General features: G+C 37.5%; 1 protein-coding gene across 2 annotated transcripts in view; it reads left to right on the top strand.

The window, feature by feature from the left end:
• The window catches only part of LRRC69 (leucine rich repeat containing 69), an 84233-nt gene extending 60098 nt beyond the window's left edge, over positions 1-24135 (top strand). For both annotated transcript variants that reach the window (XM_047088860.1, XM_047088859.1), the window contains 3 exons: positions 2453-2554; positions 14421-14600; positions 24025-24135. In XM_047088860.1, the coding sequence (XP_046944816.1) occupies positions 2453-2554; positions 14421-14600; positions 24025-24135 (393 nt within the window). The remainder of the gene's footprint in view (positions 1-2452; positions 2555-14420; positions 14601-24024) is intronic.
• The last annotated feature ends 209 nt before the right edge of the window (positions 24136-24344 follow it).

The following is a 24344-nucleotide window of genomic DNA, read 5'->3' as shown; positions in this document are numbered from 1 at the left end:
TAATTGACTGAGCCAACCAGGCGCCCCATAAAAAAAATTTTTTTTAACGTTTATTCATTTGTGAGAGACAGAGAGAGACAGAACATGAGTGGGGGAAGGGCACAGAGAGAGAATGGGAGACACAGGATCCAAAGCAGGTTCCAGGCTCTGAGCTGTCAGGACAGAGCCCAGCTGGGGCTCAAACTCAGAAACCACGAGATCATGACCTGAGCTGAAGTCGGCTGCCCAACTGACTGAGCCACCCAGGTGCCCCAAAACTGATAGCTGTTATTGAGTAAGCACGTGCAAAGAGACTCTGACAAGCTGTAACAACATTTTACTAATAGAAGATAATGTAACTGATTTTGCTACTGGACAAAAATATTGTTCTATTAAGTTACTAGGCTGACAGGAAATCCAGTAGTGAACAGAAAGAGAGGGTACAAAAAATGTTTTTTTCTGAATATCCTGGGGAATATTCAGAGTGGACATTGAGAGATTTTGTCACTTTGCAAAACACATGCTAATGAATTTCAGTAATTAATTTCATTGGGATCACCTCCTTTAAAATTTTTTTTTCAACGTTTATTTATTTTTGGGACAGAGAGAGACAGAGCATGAACGGGGGAGGGGCAGAGAGAGAGGGAGACACAGAATCGGAAACAGGCTCCAGGCTCTGAGCCATCAGCCCAGAGTCCGACGCGGGGCTCGAACTCACGGACCGCGAGATGGTGACCTGGCTGAAGTCGGACGCTTAACCGACTGCGCCACCCAGGATCACCTCCTTTTAAAATATGTGTGGTATGGGGCGCCTGGGTGGCGCAGTCGGTTAAGCGTCCGACTTCAGCCAGGTCACCATCTCGCGGTCCGTGAGTTCGAGCCCCGCGTCGGACTCTGGGCTGATGGCTCAGAGCCTGGAGCCTGTTTCCGATTCTGTGTCTCCCTCTCTCTCTGCCCCTCCCCCGTTCATGCTCTGTCTCTCTCTGTCCCAAAAATAAATAAAAACGTTGAAAAAAAAATTAAAAAAAAATATGTGTGGTAAGTTAGCAAACTGAATAACTCATTACCATGTATGATGGAAGTGTAGTGACAGGATTTGAAGGAAGAAAAGCATGATTTCATATAGAGAAATGTATGCTCTTTGAAGCACAGTTCAACTTGAAATGATGTTAATGATGTTTACACATACCAAGATATTCAAGTTTGTATCTGTTTTGAAAAAAGTGGCTATGCGTTTGGTTATAAATTATGGACTGTTGTTCTTTAGGACAGAAAGGAAACTATGATGGTTCCGTTAAGCACAGGGAGTGCTTTCTTCATTTCAACACACTCAGCACTGACTGGGGGCTACCATTGGATTCAACTGTCTAGGTTGCTCCTTCATGGTGGAAAACATAGGAAGCTGCGTTAGGAAAGGCAGAATGTCTGTGGTGGGACCAGGAGACAAGGTGATTCCAACATGGCCTTGAGCTCTGTGTTTTATTTCAAAATCTTGTCTGTGTTGTAGAGATTTCTGGAGACTTTTGAGACCTAGTGACATGACATGCTGGAAAGATGTTTTAAATCAATTATTTTAGTTTATTGCATGCTTGCTATGTTTCAAACCCTAGGCAGAATTCAGGGAACTATCTGTAACTTTCCTGTAAGTGTGAGACACAGCGGTGTGATGATGTCAGCACATCCTGGCTCATAAGAACCAATTTTCCATATTTCTCCCCAGCTCTGTGTTTTGTGACTGTAATCGCCATGGTAGAAGTAGTTATACTAAGGAATAAGGAACCAAAATATGCCACAAATCAGGGCTTTAAAAAAAGTATATTCTTTCCAGAGAACTGTTTTACCAGTATACCACCAAAGATGGGTCTTCTTTTTTTTCCATTACAAAGCTGAAACTGAAGTTCAGGAAAGTAATTCCCTAAAGTGAGTTTAACTTTGAAAACCACATGAGTTCCTGGGAGGCAAGGCACACTATTAGTATGAGAGAATCCCTTATTTTTCTACTCAAATGGTAGAGTCCAGTTGAGGTTAGGTTTTATTCATAGGGCGTTTTGATTTTCCTTTGTTTCTCTTACCTTTCTTACTGAACATAAATGGGTCATGGTTCACAGTCTTTCAGACCTGGATTTTGGTGTAAATTAGAATGTTATTTTTCATCATACTTGGTTTTCTAACAAATATATTATTTGCAAAATATTCCCAGCATTTGATTATTTAACTAACCCCTATTCTATTACTAATCAGTTCTGTTATCCTCAACAAGTTTCCTCTGCTGTCTAGTATTGGGGATGCCACCAGGGACCTCTAAGGTCAATGCCATTCATTCCAGCATGAAGACCTTTATGCTTTTAACAATAGAATATTTCCATGTGAAAATACTAACATGGAATATAAGTTCTAAATAAAGTAAGATGAGCCTCAAAAGTGAAGTTTGTTATTTTATGATGAAATGAAGTTTTTTATTTTGTTTTGAAAGTTTCAGAACCTGAAGCTGAGGGAATTCTACTGTGAAGGAAACCCTCTGTTCCTGAAGGAGCCAGTTACCGCTGTACAACAGGATGATGTCTGGAGTCTACAGGTGAAGCCTTATACCATTCACACAGCTCTTGAAACTAAAGCTATGATTTAAGTTTTAAAGAGTTTTCTTTTAAAGCATTCTTGCCAAACTGGTAAATGATTACAGCAACCCTAGTCCATTGGCAGTGTGGATCCTAGACATAATCTCTTTGACTGGCTTATAGAATCCAATGTAATACTGATTTCTAGAGTGACCAAATTTGGAGAAATGGAAACATTTTATTGGATGAAAAGAAAAGAGAGGAAGTTATTTTCACTTTAACCTTCCAAGTATTTTTTCAGTATTATTTAAAGGGTGTATTTGATTTGTTTTTACCATGGTTTTTGCCTCTTCCTTCCCATTTTCACTTGTCCCTGTTTCTAGTGGATAAAGGAATCTGACCCAGAAATCATGTTCACTTTAATCAGACAAATTGATGATATTAAAATATGGAATAGAAAAGCATAGTAGAGGACTCTCTTTGTGTGTTTTTTAGTGACAGATGAATTAAGATTGCAGATCTTCCCACAGTTGAGTATGAGTTTCCATCATGAATTTGGACTTCTCCGATTCTAAGTATTTAACAGGAATGAACTAATTTATGATTTAGTCCTCCGATAACCTTAAAAAGTAGTGCCATTATTGTCCCCCTTTTACTGATAAACTGAGATCAGGGTAAGTTAAATAACTTATCCATGTTCACAGAGCTAGTATGTGTTAGTATGATGATGCCAACCTAAAAGCTGGGCTTCAGACTCCATGCTTGGAAAGCTCCATTGTCTTAGAAAGAGTCTGCTGGAAGGTGAGGGAAAGGGAAACAGGGCTAGTCCCTTTCTGGAGGAGGGTCTGGTTTGTGGAGGGGACCGAATGAGCAGTCAACCCAATGTGGCAGTAGTTTCACTGGGATCCCTTGAGGGCAAGAATGTTGCTATGTGTCCAGCATGAAGATGCAGAGTGAGAGAGAAGTATTTCTTCCCCCTTTTCTAAAACGATAAGGACCCAGGAGCACAAGAATTTTATGCAGGCATGCGCGTGCGTATGCACACACACACACACACACACACACACACACACACGCACAGTTGACCCTTCAACAACATGGGGGTTAGGAGCACAAATCCCCAGGGAGTCAAAAAATCCATGCATAAATTTTGATTCCTGCAAAACTTAACTACTAATAGTCTACTGTTGATGGAAGTCTTACCAGTAACATAAAGAGTTGATTTACATATTAACACATAACAAATAGGTGTTAATGTATATATGTATTATGTACTGTATTCTTACAATAAAGTAAGCTAGAGAAAAGTGAAGGTTAAGAAAATCATAAAGAAGAGAAAATACATTTATACTACTATGTTGTATTTATTGAAAAAAAATCATTGGTTTTGAAAAGCAGAGGGACTTAACATTGTGAGTTTTTATAATCAGTGGGGCTTAACTCCTGGAACTTTAAAAATCAGCAGCTTGGGTCTGGGGGAACCAAAGGGTGGTAGAAAACTGGTTCCCTGCCCTTAAAGAGACTGCAGTATAACAAACAGCCCCAGTGATATGGCATAGAACCTGCGGTTTGAAAAACACCAGGGGTATGGGAAGGCTATTTGTTTACTTATCTCAGAGCCTCTGCAGCAGGGGCAGGGATCTTTAGGAGACTTTTATAAGAACAAAAGAGCTGACAGGCTCTATTTCCCTCCCCCACCCCCTAGCCTAGATACATGGAGACCTGCAGGAACCAGTACAGTGTGAACACTACCTGGCTTGCTAACAGTGTACCCCATACCCATGAAGTTCTGCAGACTCACCCCTCTAGCCCCAGTCTCCCCGGGAGTTTTCCAAAGTGACTACAGGTCCCCTGACACAGTGGACCTGCACAAAACTTGCTAACACTGTGCACCCCACCCTCGCATTCTCCTATTGATCCACCCCCACCAACCTGTCCTCCACAGGAGTCCAGAGGTGTGCCACAAGTGTGGCATTGTGCAAGCAGCCCCAGTAGGGGCCAGCACCACTCCAAAGTGACTTCTGTCCCAGGGAGTGTGGAAGATAACCACACATACCAGTTGAACTGCAGCTCCAGCAGTGGGCTAGGCCAGATATCTGGTCCCACTATAGGCCCCACCCACCAACAAAAGCCTCCTGGGGGACAACACAGGGAGAGTATCCTGCAGTTTGGTGCAACTGCATCTCTGCCCAAGGCAGCCCCAGATTGGTCCATTAACAACAGGGACCAAACCTTGCCAACAACAGGGAAAGTGAGCCATTGTTGGCAATTCCACTGAAGACAAATGCAGCTCAGCCACAAGAGTAGGGTGTACAAAATATATGTAGGAGACACCCTTGAAGCTCCAGATTCTGATGAACAGGAGACATTGCACTACAGGGCATCACAGGACATTTCCTTCATAAGGCCATACCTGCAAGAGCAGGAGACATAGTTGATCTTTCTAACACATAGATACAAAGAGACAAAATGAAAAGACAGAGAAATATGTCCAAAATGAAAGACCAGGACAAAATCATAAGAGAGCTAAACCAAATGGAGATGAGTAATATGCCTGGTAGATAATTTAAATTAATGGTCACAAAGATACTCACTGGGCCTGAGAAAAGAATGGAAGATCTCTGTGAGAACCTCAACAAAGGCAAAGAAAATGAAAAAGAACCATTTAGAGATGAATTCAAAAGATGAAATTAAAAATACACTAGAGGAAATAGAGAATAGATTACAGGAAGCAGAAGCATGGATCAGTTGACTTGGAGGACAGAGTAATAGAAGGTAAACATGCTGAACAGGAGAAAGAAAAAGAGATTAGTAAAAATTGAGAATAGATTAAGGGGACTCAGCAACACCACCAAGCATAATAGCATTCACATTATAAGGATACCAGAGGAGAAGAGAGAGAAAAGGAGGCAGAAAATATGTTTGCAGAAATAATAGCTGAAAACTTCCCAAATCTGGGGAAGGAAACTAGATCCGAATCTAGGCAGCACAGAAAGCCCCCAACAAAATCAGCCCCAGGAGGTCCACACCGAGAGCATTGTAATTAAAATGACAAAAAGTAGTGATAAAGAGAAAAATTTAAAAGCAGCAAGAGAAGAGAAATCAGTTACATAGAAGGGAAACACCATAAATCTACGAGCTGATTTTTCAGCAGAAACTTTGTAGGCTGGAAGGGAGTGGCATGTTATATTCAAAGTGCTGAAAGGGAAAAAAACAACAACAACAAACCTTCCATCAGGAATACTCTATAGGAGAGTTAAAGAGTTTCCCAGGCAAACAACGGTTAAAGGAATTCATCACCACTAAACCAGTCTTGTAAGAAATGTTAAAGAGGAATTTTGAGTGGAAAGAAAACACTATAATATAAGCAAGAGTAAGAAAGATAGGATGGATAAAAGCAGCAAAATTAAATATATCTATAAAAATCAAAGGATTCATAAAATCAAAGAATGTGAAGTATGACACTATATACAAAAGACATGGAGGGGAGAGAAGTTAATATTTAGTGCTTTTTAGAATGGGTTCAAACTTAAGTGACCATCAACCTAATATAGACTGTTATATGCACAACATGTTATATATAAACCTAATGGTAATGACAAAACAAAAAACCAGTAATAGATGCACAAAAAATTTAAAAGAAAAAGGAATCTAAGTATAACACTAAAGAAAGCCTGCAAACCATGAGAGAAGAGAGCAAGAGAAGAAAGGGACAAGGAACAACTACAAAAACACCTATAAATCAAGTAACAAAATGTCAATAAATACCTACCAATAATTAATTTTTTTCATGTTTATTTATTTTGAGAGAGAGAGAGAGCATGTGTGCACACAAGTAGGGGAGGGGCAGAGAAAGAGACAGAGAGACAGAGGGAGAGAGACAGGGACAGAGAGAATCCCAAGCAGGCTCCACACCATCATCACAGAGCCGGCTGTGGGGCTCAAATTCATGAACCATGAGATCATGACCTGAGTCAAAACCAAGAGTTTGACACTTAATCGACTAAACCATCCAGTTGCCCTGGTAAAGGAATTCAAATATATCACTAAAGAAAGCCAGCAAACCATGAGACAATAGAGGAAGAGAAGAAAGGAACAGAGAAGAACTACACAAACAACCATAAAACAAGTAACAAAATGTCAATAAATACATACCTACCAGCAATTAATTTGAATGTAAATGGACTAAACACTCTGATAAAAAGACATAGTGTGTCAGAATGGATTAGAAAGCAAGACCTTTCTATATGCTGCCTACCAGGGACTCATTTTAGACCTAAAGATACATGCAGATTGAAAGTGAAGGTGTGGAAGAACACTTATCATGCAAATCGAAAATAAAGCCAGGGTAGCAATATTTATATCAAACAATATAGACTGTAACACAAAAGTTGTAACAAGTGACAAAGAAGGACACTATATAATAATAATAAAGGGGGCAACGCAAAAAGAAGATATAACAATTGTAAATATTTATGCACCCAACATAAGAGCACCCAAATATATAAGGCAGCTATTAACAAACATGAAGTAATCAGTAGTAATACAATAATAGGGGGGTAATTTAACATCCCACTTATATCAATGGACAGATCATCTAAACAGAAAATCAATAAGGAAAGAGGGGCTTTGAATGATACATTGGCCCAGATGGATCTAATAGAAATATTCAGAACATCCCATCCTAAACAGCAGAATACACGTTCCTTTCAAGTGCACATAGAACATTCTCCAGAATAGATCACATGAGGCCATAAAAGAAGTCTTAAAAAATTAAAAAAAAAAGTTGAAGTCATATAATGCATCTTTTCCAACCATAATGCTATGGAACTAGAAATCAACTACAATAAAAAATCTAGAAAGAACACAAATGCATGGATGTTAAATAATGTGCTACTAAACAATGAGTGGATCAACCAAGAAATCAAAGAGGAAATAAAAAAAATACATGGAGACAAATGAAAATGAAAACACAATGGTCCAAAATTTGGGGGATGCAGAAAAAGCTGTTCTAAGAGGAAAATTTATAGCAATACAGGCCTATATGAAGAAGCAAGACAAATCTCAAACTAACCTAAAGAAGAAAAAGAAGAACAAACAAAAACAAAACAAAACAAAAAAGAAAAGAAAGAACAAAGCCCCAAGCAGTAGAAGGAAGGAAATAATACAGATTAGAGTAGAAACAATGGAATAGAAACTAAGAAAACCAAAACCAAATAAACAAACAAACAACAATAAAAATACCCATAGAACAGATCAATGAAACCAAGAACTGGTTCTTTGAAAAGATCAACATTGATAAACCTTTAGCCAGATTCATAATGAGAGAGAGAGAGAGGGAGACAGAGAGATACAACTCAAAATCAGAAATGAAAGAGAAGAAATAACAAACAGCACAAAAATACAAAGTATTATAAGAGAATAGTGTGAAAGATTATAGCCAACAAATTAGCCCAAAGGAGATGAATAAATTCCTAGAAACATACCTCCTAAAGCTGAATCAGGAAGAAATAAAAAATTGGAACAGACTGATTACCAGTGGTGCAATTGAATCAGTAATCAAAAAACAAACAAACAAAAACCAAAACAACTCTCAACAAACAAAAGTTTAAATGGCTTCACAGGTGAATTCTACCAAGCATTTAAAGAAGAGTACCTAGTCTCCTCAAACAATTACAAAAAAATAGAAGAGGAAGGAAGGCTTCCAAATTCATTCTATAAGGCCAGCATTACATTGATACCAAAGCCAAATTAAGAAACTACAAAAAAAAAGAGAGCTACAGGGCAATATCTCTGATGAACATAGATGCAAAAATCTTAAACAAAATATTAGCGAACAATCCAAAAATACATTAAAAAATTCATTCACCACAATCAAGTGGGATTTATTTCTAGAATGCAAGAGTGGTGCAATATTTGCAAACCAATTAATAGGATACATTACGTCAGCAAGATAAGGAATAAAAACCATATAGTTATTTCAATGGATGCAGAAAAAGCATTTGACAAAGTACAATATCCATCCATGATAAAAAAACTCTCAACAAAGTAGGTTTAAATTTTTTTTTTTCAACGTTTATTTATTTTTGGGACAGAGAGAGACAGAGCATGAACGGGCGAGGGGCAGAGAGAGAGGGAGACACAGAATCAGAAACAGGCTCCAGGCTCTGAGCCATCAGCCCAGAGCCCGACGCGGGGCTCGAACTCACAGACCGCGAGATCGTGACCTGGCTGAAGTCGGACGCTTAACCGACTGCGCCACCCAGGTGCCCCTCAACAAAGTAGGTTTAGAGGGAACATCCCTCAACATAATAAAGGCCATATATGAAAAATTCATAACAGATACCACACTCAATGGGAAAAAACTGACAGCTTTCCCCCTAAGATCAGAAACAAGACAAGGATGTCTGCTCTCACCTCTTTTATTCAACCTGGTACTAGAAGTCCTAGCTGCAGCCAACAGACAAGAAAAGAAGTAAAAGACATCTGAATTGGTAATGAAGAAGTAAAAGTTTCACTATTTGCAGATGGCATGATACTGTATATAGAAAACCCTAAAGACCACCAGTAAGCTGCTATAAATGATAAATGAATTTAGTAAATTCTCAGGATACAAAATCAATATACAGAAATCTGTTGCATTTCTATACACTAATAACAAGGCAGCAGAAATAGAAATTCATTGAATAAACACTTTTATTTATAATTGCACCAAAAATAATAAAATACCTAGGGCAAACTTAACCAAAGAAGTGAAGACCTATACTCTGAAAACTATAGCACATTAATGAAAAAAATTGAAGATGACATAAACAAATGGGAAGATAGTCCATGGTCATGGACTGGGAGAATAAATCTTGTTAAAATAGCCATACTACCCAAAGCAATCTAAAGATTAAATGTAATCCCTATAGAAATACCAACAGCATTTTTCACAGAACTAGAACATCTTAAAATTCGTATGGAACCATAAAAGACCACAAATAGCCAAAGCAATCTTAAAAAAGGAGAAAAAACTGGAGGAATCTCAATCCCAGATCTCAAGATACACTACAAAGCTACAGTAATCAAAAAGTATGGTACTGGCACAAAAATAGACACATAGATCAATGGAACAGAACCCAGAGTCCAGTAATAAACTCATAATTATATGGTCAACTAATCTACAACAAAAGAGGCAAGAATATGCCATGAGAAAAAGACAAATGGTATTGGGAAAAGTGGATAGTTACATGCAAAAGATTGCAACTGAGTCACATTCTTATACCATTTACAAAAATAAACTGAAAATGGATTAAAGACTTAAATGTGAGACCTGAAACCATAAAAATCTAGAAGAGAGCACAGGCAGTAATTTCTCTGACATTGGCTGTAGCAGCATTTTTCTTGATATTTCTCCTAAGGCAAGGGAAACAAAAGCAAAAATAAACTCTTGGGACTACATCAAAATCCAAAGCTTCTGCACAGCAAAGGAATCAATCAACAAAACAAAAAGACAATGTACTGAATGAGAGGAGATATATGCAGACAATATATCTGATAAGGGGTTAATATCCAGAAAATGTAAAGAACTTCTATAACTCAACACTGAAACAACAAATAATCCAATTAAAAATGGGCAGAAGACATGAGTAAACATTTTCCCAAAGAAGATACACAGAAGGCCAAGAGACACATGAAATGATGTGCTTGACATCACTCATCATCAGGGAAATGCAAATCATAACCACAATGAGATACCACCTCACACCTGTCAGAATGTCTAAAATCAAAAACACCTGAAGCAACATCTGTTGGTGAGGAAGTGGAGAAAAAGGAACCCTGTGCACTGTTGGTGGGAATGCAAACTGGTGCAGCCACTCTGGAAAACAGTATGGAGGCTCCTCAAAAAATTAAAAATAGAATTACCCTATGATCCAGTAATTCCACTAGTGGGTATTTACCCAAAGAATACAAAAACACTAAAACAAAAAGATATATGCACCCTACATTTATTGCAGTATTATTTACAATAGCCAAATTATGGATCCATTGATAGATAATAAAAAGATGTGAAATACACACACACACACACACACACACACACACACACGTATCTACACACACAGTCGAATATTACTCAGCCTTAAAAAGAAATGAAATCTTGCCATTTGCAACACCGTGGATGGATCTAGAGGGAATAAAGCTAAGTGAAGTAGGTCAGTCAGAGAAATACTGCATGATTTCACTCATGTGGAATTTAATAAAAAAAATTAACAAAGAAAAATGAGACAAAAAAACCCCAAACTCGTAAATATAGAGAACAATCTGGTGGTTGCCAGAGGGGCGGTAGGTGGAGATGGGTGAAATACGGGAAGAAGATTAAGAGTACATTTATTGTGGTGAGCTCTGAGTTATGGATAGAATTGTTGAATTACTATATTGTACACCTGAAAGTAATATAACACTGTATGTTATACTGGAATTTAAAATAAATAAATAGAAAGGAAGGAAGGAAGGAAGGAAGGAAGGAAGGAAGGAGAGGGAGAGGAGAAGGGAGGAGAGGAGAGGAGAGGAAAGGAATCAACATATGACTAGATCCACACAATTCAAACCTGTGTTGTTTAAAAGGGTCAGTTGGGGGTGCCTGGGTGGCTCAGTCGGTTGAGCGTCCGACTTCAGCTCAGGTCACAATCTTGCGGTCCCTGAGTTTGAGCCCCGCGTCGGGCTCTGGGCTGATGGCTCAGAACCTGGAGCCTGCTTCTGATTCTGTGTCTCCCTCTCTCTGCCCCTCCCCCATTCATGCTCTGTCTCTCTCTGTCTCAAAAATAAAAAAAGTTAATAAAAAAAAGTTAAAAGGGTCAATTGTACTTAGTAGAAAAAATGATTTTTACTTATATTAATAATTTGGGTATTTTTAAAAGTATCTCTAAGATTTTTTTCTTAGAAATGTGCCAAATTTATTATACATTTTATATTTGTACTTAATCCTTTTTACTGGATATTTGGGTAACATTACTGATTTAAACTACTTTAAAAAATATTTTTTAAGAGTTTTAATTTTTTTAGTAACCTCTACACCAAGTGTGGGGCTTGAACTCATAACCCCTGAGATCAAGAGTCACATGCTCCACCAACTGAGCCATTCAGTTTGTATTTTTTAAAATTAATTAATTTATTTTGGGGAGTGGGGGAGGGACAGAGCAGAAGGGAGAGGGAATCCCAAGTAGGCTCGGCACTGTCTCCACAAATCATGAGATCATGACCTGAGACGAAATCGAGTCAGATGCTTAACCAAACTGAGCCACCTAGGTGCCCCTGAGGCACCCTGATTTAAGTACTTTATCTGTCAAAGAATTGTAGTGCTTTGATTTAGGCTATGCCTTGGTTAGGATTTTATTTTTAAGCTTATTTATTTAGAGAGAGAGAGAGAGAGAGAGAGAGAGAGAGAAAGACAGAGAGAGAAGAGAGGAGAGAGAGAGAGAAGGAGGGGAGAGAGAGTCCCAAGCAGGTTCCGTGCTGTCAGTGCAGAGCCCAATGCCGGGCTCAATCTCACGAACTGTGAGATCATGACCTGAGCCGAAATCAAGAGTCGGAGACCCAACTAATTGAGCTACCCAGGCACCTCTATTTTTTTTTTTTTAATTTTTAGAGACAGAGAGTGCACAAGTTGGGAGAGAGACCTTTATTTTTAAGAGATGTCCTAAAAAATACTGTTGGTCATGCCGATAGTATCTTACTTTATATATACTAGCAGTTCCAAGTAATAACTTTATATTTCAGTGGTATATGTTATTCTTCCAAAGTAACATATTGGCAGCAAGTAGGAGAATAATATAATTAATGGGTAATATAAGAGTTATCAAGAGACATATCAAGTGCAACAAACATGTTTGGTTCCAGAAATCATAAATGGAAAAAGTGAACTGTATGAATGGTGACCTTTTTATAGGTCCCATGTATTCCAACAAATTTTTCTACCATCTGCTGTTTTGGGGAGTGAATCCTTATTTATTAGTTTTCTGCTTTATAGTGAGACCTAGCCTTTGAGTTCTGGTAGCTAAAAACTTACCTCTAAAATCATTATTTCACTCTGAATCACACACTATGCTGTGTGTAAGTAGTTAAAGAAAAGGTGATAATAGACATCTAATTTAGAAGTCCTGGTAATATTAGTGTGAAAGAGTAATTCTTTCAGAAAGGATAATCTTTTTATGTCACCATTCAGGAAAAAGAGCTAAAATGAGTAGGAGGTTATTCTGCTGAAGGATCAGACAGTTAGGGAGACTGTGCATAAAGGCAGCTTTCTCAGTTTCTCAGATGCTTGTTAGGTGGAATGGACAGAGTAATAAGGAACAGGGAGACAGCAATTTATAGGATTTTGTTGTTATTTTTTAAGATTTTAATTGGGCACATGAGTGAAGATTATGTATGTACATATGTATGTATGTATTTCCAAAGATTCCTGTTAGAGCCTGTTGTGGACCATTTTAACACCAGTGGGAAATCTTTCACTTTGGCCAGAAAAAAACAGTTCCATAAATTATTAAAATTCATGCAATGTTTGTGGAACATTTATACAGGGCTTCCATGCTACCAGCACAAGAGGCTCAGTTAGCAGAGTAAATCAAATATTTGTTTTATTTGCTTGCTCAGTGAAGATTTGATTTTATGTATTATATAGTATTTTACTGTAAAATGACGACGTTGTTGATGGTCATGACAAAAGCCAGCTTATATTTTCTAGCCACCCTTTTGTTATTTAATATTATAATTATTACCAAAAGTTAAGTTTCTGGACATGGCTGTGTGGATAGGTTTAATACAGATTGAATTCAGACATTTGGGTAATAGAAATCAGTGCTCTTTGCTAATATGACTATTCAGGTACTCACTGAAGTAGGTAACTTAGACCAGTGCATCTTAAAGTTGAACAGGCATACTGATTACCTGGAGAAACTTGTTAAATTGCAGATTCTGATTCAGTAGGTCTGGAATGTAGCTGGAAGTCTGAATTTCTAATAGGTTTCCAGATGATGCAGATTCTGGTCCTTGAGTCACAGTTTGAGTTCTAAGGATTTAGACATTAGTAAATATGACAGACTCAGTTATTGAGTCCAGTATGAATATTTGCACAGTCCTTGCTGCTTGTAATGAGAGGTATAAAATTTGAACCTAAACTTGAATAATGTAATTTTTTAAATTTTGGATTTATCTTTAAAAAATTATTATTGTTTTTATTTTGCGAGAGAGAAAGAGAGCAGGTGTGAGTGGGGGAGGAGCAGAGAGAGAGGGAGAGAGAATTCCAAGCAGGCTCCATGCTGTCAGTGCATAGCCTGACACAGGGCTCTGTCTTACAAACTGTAAGATCATGACCTGAACCAAAACCAAGAGTTGGATGCTTAATTGACTGAGCCACAGGCACCCCAATTATGTAAATTTTTAATAATTTGGATTCCTCTATGTAAGAGAGATAGAAATATTAAGATGGAAGTAACTTCCTTTTCTTTCTTTCTTTCTTTCTTTCTTTCTTTCTTTCTTTCTTTCTATGTTTATTCCTGAGAGACAGAGACAGAGAGAGACAGGGCATGAGCAAGGGAGGGGCAGAGTGAAAGAGAGACACAGAATCTGAAGCAGGCTCCAGGCTCTGAGCTGTCAGCCCAGAGCCTGATGCAGGGCTTGAACCCACAAGCCGTGAGATCATGACCTGAGCCAAAGTCGGACGTTTAACCGACTGAGCCACCTAGGCACCCCTCTTTTCTTATATTATTGAAAACTAATTTATAATGCCCATCATTGGCAATAAAATTCATTATATAGATTATGGAAAACTAATTTAACAGAAATTGTGAAGAATAAGCCAAAAATATAAATTAATATAATTAATATATATTTTTTTAAATCTAGGAAATAACATCAAGATTTATAATGAATGAGCTCTCAGAAAAGAATCCTTTTGTAATGCAAGCTATAACATGGCACCCACTGGTCAGGAACATAATGTCTCAGAGAAGAAAATGTGCAATATGTGAAAAGTACTTTTTAACAATATGGCTGGAATGTGTTGAATTTGTTCCTTCATCAAAGGTAAATGTGAGTAGAGCATAATATCTCCTCTTTTTCTTTTTCCTTCTCTAAGTGAGCCAATACTAACTAGATTTTTATCTAAGAATTGACTTGTATGATAGTATAATGGTTTTTATTGAGCTTTGTTGAGATATGATTAACACATAACATTATGTAAGTTTAAGGCATAAAGCATGTGGATATGCTACATTTATAAATTGCAAAGTGGTGTTGGGAAACAACAGATGGTGGGGAAAACTGGACAGCGACATATAGAAGAAAGAAACTGGATCACTTTCTTACAGCATACACAACAATGAGTTCAAAATGGATGAAGGATCTACATGTGAGATAGGAAATCATCAAAATCCTGGAGGAGAACATAGGCAGCACCCTCTTTGATCTTGGCCATAGCAGTTTCTTACTAGGCACATCTCCCTGAGGCAAGGGAAACAAAAGCAAAAATAAACTATTGGGACTTCATCAAGATAAAAAGCTTCTGTGAAGGAAACAATCAGCAGAACTAAAGGCAACCTTTGGAATGGGAGAAGATATTTGCAAATGACCTATCAGATAAAGGGCTAGTATCCAAAATCTATCAAGAACTTACCAAACTCAATACCCAAAAAAACTATATAATCCAGTTAAGAAATGGGCAGAAGACATGAACAGACATTTCTTCAAAGAAGACATAAAAATGGCTAACAGATACATGAAAAGATGCTCAACATCAGTCATTATCAGGGACATGTAAATAAAACCACAATGAGATACCATCTCACACCTGTCAGAATGGCTAAAAGTAACAACTCAGGCAACAACAGATGTTGGCAAGGATGCAGAGAAAAGGGGATCCCTCTTAACACCATTGGTGGGAATGCAAACTGGTGCAGCCACTCTGGAAAACAGTATGGAGATTCCTCAAAAAGTTAAAAATAGAACTACCCTATATCCCAGCAATTACACTGCTAGGTATTTATCCAGAGGATACAAGAATACTGAGTTGAAGGACACATGTACCCCAATGTTTATAGCAGCACTATCAACAATAGCCAATTGTTTGGAAAGAGCCCAAATGCCCATTGACTGATGAATGGATAAAGAAGGTGTGGTATATATACATGATGGAATATTACTCAGCCATCAAAAAGAATGAAATCTTGCCATTTGCAATGGTTATGCTAAGTGAACTAAGTCAGAGAAAGAAACACCATATGATTTCACTCTTATGTGGAATTTAAGAAACAAAACAGATGAACATAGAGGAAGGAAGTGAAAAATAAGATAAAAACAGAGAGGAAGGCAAACCATAAGAGACTATAGAGAACAAACTGAGGGTTGCTGGAGCGGTGGTGGGTGGGAGGATGGACTAGATGGGTGATGGGTATTAAGGAGGGCAACTGTTGTGATAAGCACACCGGGTATTATATGTAAGTGATCAATCACTAAATTCTTCTCCTGAAACCAATACTATACTATATGTCAACTAACTTGAATTTAAATAAAATCTTGGAAGGAGAAAAAAAAAACCTGGGAGTGTCAGAAACTTGTGAGAAGAAAAAAATTGAAAAGGAAAATTGCTTTGCATTGAAACAACCACTGATCCTAACTTTATTAAAATAATTGAAAAAATTTAAAAAGTAACATTTAGTAAGTATATGATAGTGAAAAAGTATGTAGCATGGAATTAGAATAAGTGTATAGTAGGAATTTATAAATTATGCCAAAATATTAAAGATATTTAAAAATTGGATACAGAAAATTTAGATTGGGGAGGGGTGCTGGGTGGCTTAGTTGGTTAAGCATCTGGCTTTGGCTTAGGTCATGATCTCATGCTTTGTGAGTTCAAGCCCCTCATTGGGATCTCTGCTGTCAGCAAGGAGCCTGCTTTAGATCCTCTGTCCCCCTCTGTCTCTGCCCCTCTCTCATACTCTCGCTCTCAAAAACAAAAACAAAACCAAAAACAAAAAACATTAAAAAAATAAAATTTAGATTGGAATAAACATTACCAGGGACTTAGCAACTGAAACATGGTATTTTCATGAGTTTGTTTAGTTCCCTGTTTCTTGAGTGAAAACGTGCACAAAATACATGGGGATGATAATCAGATTAACCATGTTGGTAAACAGTTGCTTTCATATATTTTTAGGATTTTGTGCTGCTTTTCCCAGTTAAGCAGAAAGAGATTATACAAAAACTAGTTTGCCTAGAAGCCTCCCTTTGTATTAAAAATTTTTAATATCTTAATTATCTTTTAAGGAGCTAAACTTAGAGAATGCTGACCTTTAGAGTAAATACTTCATCATGACGGGAGAGCCCATTTGATAATGCCAACGTCTGGTCGCTCTATTGTGCCTTACAGAATGTTCTGTCTCTGATGGAATTTGCCATCTGAAGGCACAGTTGAAGGAGGGTGACACTTGATGACAAATGGGTCTTTATTCTTGACATAAAACAACTAGAAACAACCAAATATCAAATTGTAATTGCTTTTATTTAGGTGAATGTGAAATGATTTGGTACTTATCTTATGAAGTAGTGAGGTGAGGAAAATAGTTGATGAAGAGTTTTGCTCGATATCGAATATTATTAACCTTTACCATAATTCATCCAGATGCTTTTGTCTTTTTTCAAATGTTATAGCTGTTGCCATCTGAGTTCAGTGAGTCCTTAGTGGTGATAGAATTATCAATAATTTCAGTGTAATTGATATTTAAATATTAACTGCTAATGATATAAATCTTTGAAATTAATCCTTTTTAGTTACTACCAACTTGGGCCATAGTGACTTAGAAGTAACCTAAATGGTGTTATAAAATCCATTCCAAACACTTGAGAGTGATCCTGAGCCCAAGATATGCATTTGATAGTTTTCATTTTGTATAGTTACATTAGTTGAACTTAACATTTCCCCAGATACCTTTAAAGTTGAAGAGTTTAGGGAGGGAACAGTTTGGAACATGAACTCTCAACCCTGTGTAGAATGATGTAATGTAATTAAAACTACCCTCAAAAGAGATTAGATTGAGTAAGTTTCACTACAAATGAATGAAAATGCTGATCTACTTTATGAAAATAAATGAAAATTTGCAACCTTAATTCCTTTTTTATGACAAGCTGCCAGTAATGAAACATAATATAAGATTACATTTAATAATTTTATTCATTACTTATAGAGAAAAATCTTACTTTGCAGTAAAAAGTTATTACTGTTTAGATACCACTGACATTCATTTATGAAACTGATCATTTCAACCAGCCAACTGTGAAAATGAATGTAGGTTTTAAAACATTTATGCAGTGGTTAGTCAATTTAATGTACATTAGCCACTAAGAGGATCAGAAGGCATCACATTTCTAATTCTAAACAGTCGTGAAAGTAATATGTATTTATTGTTCAGAAAAATTGAAATGGTGTGAATGATCCTTATTATTTTATTCAGAAAATAACAAAACAATTATAGTATAAATTAACTCACACACTGTATCTTGATTACTTCTAGGGGAACTCATTGAATTCTCTTTTTCTTTAGAAAACTCTCGTTGTTGTTGTTGTTGTTGTTGTTCTCCTTCTCCTTCTCCTTCTCCTTCTCCTTCTCCTTCTGCATCTCCTTCTCCTTCTCCTTCTTCTTCTGAGAGAGGGTGGGGGGCGGGGAGAGGGAGAGAGAATCTTTAAGCAGGCTCCACACCCAGCTTGGAGAAGTGGGGCTTGAATCCTGAGATCGTGACCTGACCTCCCTTTTGTTCTTAAACTGCTGGGTAGAGTTGCAGTTGTCTTCAATCTCTATGATTATTTTTTTCTTCTAAAGAATCTCAAATTGCATTCAACTTCAGTACATTTTTCTGAAGCTATGTGTCACCAAAATGTTTGAACCTCCCACGTGAAATTCAAAGGACATTGGTTACGCAGAGGTGGTGCTTGAGAGCAGGGTTCCTCTGGAGAGGAGAGAATGCTGCTTAGCTGGATGGGTGGCTGCAACATGAGCAGGATTTTCTTTCTGGTTTCTGCCTTACTGTAGTTCAAAGTGCCCTGTGGGTGGAACAGCCATATAATCTATTAATTAAGCCAAAATGCTTTTGAGAGTAAAAGTGAACATTATCCATGAACTGGAGAACCAGCAGGAAATCGGGACTGTCCTGGGCAAATTCAAATGTATGGCTATACTTCTTAAATGGTGCCATTAACTTTAGAGTAGTGCTCATTGCTGGCTTTTATCACTGTTGATGTGGAGGAGTTGTCATTCTGAATGTTCATCTTAAATTTTCAAATTATTTTTGGTGGCTCCATACATTTTTGAGGTCCTGCTTTAAAAGGGAAACTCTGGGTGCTAAGTACAGTGCCAATAGGTGGGGGGGCCTGGTTGGTCCCAAATGGCTTAAAATCTAAGAGTTTAAACTCTAGAGATGCAAAAGACACTGGCAATAAAAACTAAAATGAGTGGTAAGAGATTTAGTGCTTCAAAGTGGAAGGTGAGATAATTGTAGGAGAAGAGAATGACATGGAGGAGAATGAATCTTGTTCATAGGGCAGTGAATCAATTAAATTGGTTCATAGATGGAAATTGGAAGAGGAGACATTATTTAAAAAATGAGGTCAAATTCTATGAAGCTGTCAAAGGATAGAATAAGGAGTTTGAATTTGATCCCATTTGGGAAATGGAGTCCTACTGAATATGTGGGGACAAACCAATGATATAAAGAAAGATGTATTTTAGAAGGAATCATTTGGCAGTATTGTACAGGATTAATTGGAAGTTGAAGAGGAGGGAAGCTGAAGAAAAGAGATCTATTAGTGGTTGTCTAGCGTGGGTTTAAGAGGTAGTAGTAGAAATGCAAGGAAAGGAACCTCCATGGGGAAGGAGGCGTGGCAGGACTGAGTGGTTGGATAAGGGAAGCCACAGAAGGGTGTAAAAGAGAAAACCAGAAAACTCCAGAGGAAGCTTTCTGTGAGAGCAAGACCCCAGTTTTTATCTCAGATATACTGTTACAAGTGATGTGTGATAATTCAAGTGAATATGTTTAGCCAGTTGGAGACAGGTTAGAACAGCGAAACAGTGTACTTCTGCGCATTATCTGAAAATGTGTGCACTTTTCAACAACTGTTCATTCTTTCAGAGAGTTCTGCACATTGTTATTAAACCATAATCAGAGCCCTCCTTTGGTAAAAGAAGCTGGGAGGCATGCTATGACTTAACGCAGATTGAGAGTTTGGTGAACTTAGATTCTAGTCCGGTCTCTAGCTTGAACTCTGAGGCTTAAGGTAAACCACATTCCTTCTCACTATATCTGGACTAATTTCCTTATCTGGGCCACGAAGAGATGAGATCAAAGTCTCTTCTAGCTCCAGAGTGACCGAGGGGCTGTCACAGTCATGCTTTTCATGGTCCTGCTAATTTGGAACATGATACTAGTATTAGTTTCCTATTGTTTCTATAACAAATTGCCATAAACTTGGTGTCTTAAAAAAATTCATTATCTTGCAGTTTAAGTAGGTCAGAAGTCCAACATGAGTCTTGCTGAGCTAAAATCAAGGTGTCAGCAGGGCTACATTCCTTTCTGGAGGCTCTAGGGGAGGATCCATTTTCTGGTTCTTTCCAGCTTTTAGAGGCCACTGACGTTTGTTGGCTCATGGCTCCTTCCTCCGTCCTCACAGCAACATTAGCGGATCTGGTCCTTCTCATGTCACATCACTTGGATCTTCTCTTCTGCCTCCTTCTTCCATTTTTAGCAATCCTTGTGATGAAAACAAAGCAAAACAAAGCAATCCTTTTGATGACATTGGGTCCACTCAGATAATACAGAATAATTATGGGTCTCTCAAGGTCCTTATCTTAACAACACTTGTAAGATCCCTTCTGCTATGTAAGGTAACATACATATTCACAGCTTCCAGGGATTAAGACATGAACATCTTTGTGAAGTGTTGGGGGGATATTATTCTGCCTTCTATGATACTTTTCCCAAGAAACAGGAAACCATCTTACTTTTTTTTCATATTCTGTATGCTTCATGTAATACTGAAACCTTATTCAAAGCTTTAGTTTATACTGTGTGCTATACATATATATTTTGTGATAATTTTTTATTTCTCAGTTTAAAAGATGACAGTGACTATCACCGATAAGGCATGTGTTGAATGATTTTTTTAAAAAAATCTCAATTCCACCATTCAATAAATATAAAACTTAGTGAATATATGTTTTTAAATTTAAAGTACAGAGCTACTTTTTCCTAAAATAGGGAGAAGATGTAATCATGTATTCATTTGCTTTATGAAAGAATGCATTTCACTATAAAGAGTGAAAAATTAGCCTGTAGTATAGCTTTTTTACATTTTAAAGCTTTTGCTACAAAGATATTTCAGAATAAAAGTATGTCTAATCATAGACTAATTCCTTTTCCTTTCCTAACCTCAACTTGACAAAAAGGGGCTTTCAAGTGTTTCAATTTCTATCTGTAAACAGCGACCAAAGCAGTAGTTATCTTACAGAGTCCTGAAGTTATGTTAATTGATGTTTGTGAAGAGAGGTCCTCTATAAGAGGGTATGTGATTATTCCTTCGTGACATGCTCATGTCAAATGGACAGGTGTCATACTGGCAGAAAGCACTATCATGATCCCACAAGTGGACATAAAAATTTAAATGGTTATCAACAGGCTAGGTATTCAAGACTTTCTTTTTTTATGAAAACATTACTGAGTCCAATGACTCTAGGTGGAAAAGTATATGGCCAAGGAATTATGTTGAGTTCATTTTTCTCAGTAAAATTTCCAGGAAACAGTTTATAGCCCTGAGAAATATTTTATCAGAAATAGTAATAATTAAGTTATAGAATAATTACAAAGTTTCACATTCAGTACAAAACTGATAATGGCCCTTGGTAAAATAAACTTCTAAAAAGTTAAATAAAACATTTTATTCTAACTAAACAGTAATACCCCCAAGTAGGGGAAAGAGGGATACAGACACTTCGTATTGGCACAAGGGAAATGGCTAAAACCACAGTGGAAATAGAAAATACCATCCATCGTTTCTATTGTAAACTTTGTATCTCATGGAGAAACTGGACAAAGCAAATCAGATTAACTGTATGGCTCCACTTGTTTCCTTGGTAGATGTTTGACTTTCTATAACCTCCTCTTGGCTCATGGCTCTACTCTTTGTTCTAACTCCTTAAACAGCAGCTAAGTGAAGTGTGTTAGCATGGTTTATTTTGATAGCCCTTAGTTCTAGATGATAGGTACTTCAGTAGTAAGCCAAGGTTGCTGGTGGCATGAGAGGCTTGTCTACCATATGCAAAGGGAAAAAACACATTTAGCTTTTGAGTGCAGTTTCAACACTTTGTCATTATAATCTAATCGGCCAGTAGGATCTCTTGTCTATTTAAAATACTATACATAATGTGTGTATCATTAGAAAACTGATTATGAATTCTTCTTCCCCTAGACTAATGTAGTCACATTGTTGATATCCCATGATTCAACATTTTATGGTCTATTTATTGTTTATACTGTGTTGTTTCCCCAATACAATATGCACATTCCTGAAGTTTTGCTCCCACAGCTCACTCTTTCTGAATGTCCTTCATGTCCTTTCTAGGTAGTCACATCCTAGTCATCCTTTAAAACTCAGCTCACTATTTTCTTATACTGTGAAATCTTGCTTAATGTGCAGCCTATGATGGTGTCTCCCTTCTTGGAAATATCATAGAACCTATCATAGTATCGAGTCTTTTGTTTCTAGGTTTTTTGTGTGTTTATGTCTTAGCTTTCCAACTAGATGCTGAAAAGATTCTTTGAGGCAGAGATTATTTGTTATATCTCTGCATCCTTGGCATGTCGCTTAATGTGGTTCAAGTTTTAGGTGGCTTATAATTTTTCAGAACTCTTGGTTGCAAACTAATGAAACCCAACTTACACAGTAACTAATAGCAAGTGATAAAGAAGGCTTAGGAATGGGTCTGGCTGAATATTTAGTCATGCTGGATCAGGTAACCCAAAGTTATCATGAGGAATCTCTCCTTCTATGTGTATTGTGTCTGCTTCCCTTGGTCTCCATTTTGCACTTATTGTAAGCCAAACTATGCCTTCTGGCAGTAGAGGGAGAGCTTCCCTCAGTAGATCCAGCAAAGCCCTGGGGCCGATGTTCATTGGCTTTATTGGACTGTCCTGGGTTATGTGTCCAGCTTGAATTATGTGGCTAAGTCTTCAGCCAAGGAGTGGGATCAGTTGTCTTCTCTGTTCCATAACATACGCACTGAAATCAGTGAAAAGGTGGTTCCCAAAAGGAAAAGATGGGCTTTTGTGCCAGCAGTACAGGGAATAGATGCTGGCGAGACAAAAACAAGATGCTTATTGGAGATTTCAGTAAATGTTGGCTGATTGATCAACTAAACCTCCTTCTAGGAATAGAGTCAGATTTGTAGAGATTCTATACCATTTTCTACCTTCATCCAAAATATCTTATCATTAGAATAGTGCCATGTATCCTCTGAGCACTTCATAGTCACGGTTGGAGGTGGATGTGAAGGTGATATGATGTATGACTTGGACTCCCCACCGATTTGCCACCAAAGCTGAAAGGCTCTTACTCTCTCAAGGATGGATTAATAAATGTGCTTAGGTATTTGAACCTTTAAATGGGCCCTCAGTTCTTTTGTGGAAGAGTGAACAAAACAGTAATGAAATCTCTCACTGGGGCTTGTAATGATGACAGCCCAGTGGGCTCATGAAAGTAGCATTGTCGACCAATTAAACTACTAGTTGTGTGTCTCTGTTTTGGATTCTCTTACTAATACCTATGTTGACTTCAGAAGTTGTTCATAAAGAATGTAAATGGCAAGCTTTTGAAGTTGCCATTATTTCCAGTATTCGTGCTCAAGACATGTATACTAAGTTGGCTAAGAGTTCTGACTGCCTATTTTGTGCATGGAGAATGAAAATCAGAGATTTGAAGTACAAAAACTTAAATCACGCAGTGGGCAACTTGCTGAAATCCAGCCAATGAAAATCAACATTATGGATAGTGAGCAAAGAATACTAATTTCCATGGGAAATGGGTGATGGACAGACCAAACGAGGACATTCATTGGGGAGTTCAGTAAATGTCTGCTGACTGATCAATTTAACATCCTGTAGGACAGATGTCAGGTTTGTGTGGATTCTGTATTTTTACCTTCATTACAGACACTTTATTGCTAGATAGTATAATAATATATTTGGGTAAGACAATCCTTTACCATTTAAATTTTGTTTAGTGTTGAATATGCCTTTCTTAGCTAGTTAATTTGTTTATTTGTGCATGAGAAAGGAGCACATCAAGCATAAATAGAACACTGTGCCCTTTAGAAATTAATGCTGTGAAATCTCTGAGAAAGCTAATATTTATTTTATTCAAAAATATTGGAATATTGCTTTAATGTTATTTTTAATCTTTACCTTTTAGAAATGGAAGATAAGCAGAAATCTACAGCTGGTACCTCTTCAAATATTAATTTGTTCTTACACATGTTTTAATCAACGCGGCCCTAACCTCTTCGGAATTGCTCAAGTGTAGAGCCGGTGAGAAGCTCATTTAGAGACTCACATGACGTGCCCCATCAGTTCTGCACACAAAGTCAGATTATGCCCTACTATGGTACCGTGCTGTCTCTCCTCTCTTTGCCAATACATTAAGCAAAGGAAGAAAAAGAATTTACTTGTAAAGGTCCCAACTTAAGCACTATAGTCTACCGTTAGCTTGTATAGACTCTAGGTGTTCTGTTT

Source organism: Lynx rufus, unplaced genomic scaffold (assembly GCF_022079265.1).
Source record: "Lynx rufus isolate CCGP_SWC_20201006 ecotype Redwood Valley unplaced genomic scaffold, mLynRuf1.p SCAF_26, whole genome shotgun sequence".
Classification (NCBI taxonomy): Eukaryota; Metazoa; Chordata; class Mammalia; order Carnivora; family Felidae; genus Lynx; species Lynx rufus.
Note: the sequence above shows the minus strand (reverse complement) of the source record. Positions and strands in the feature narration are given on the sequence as shown.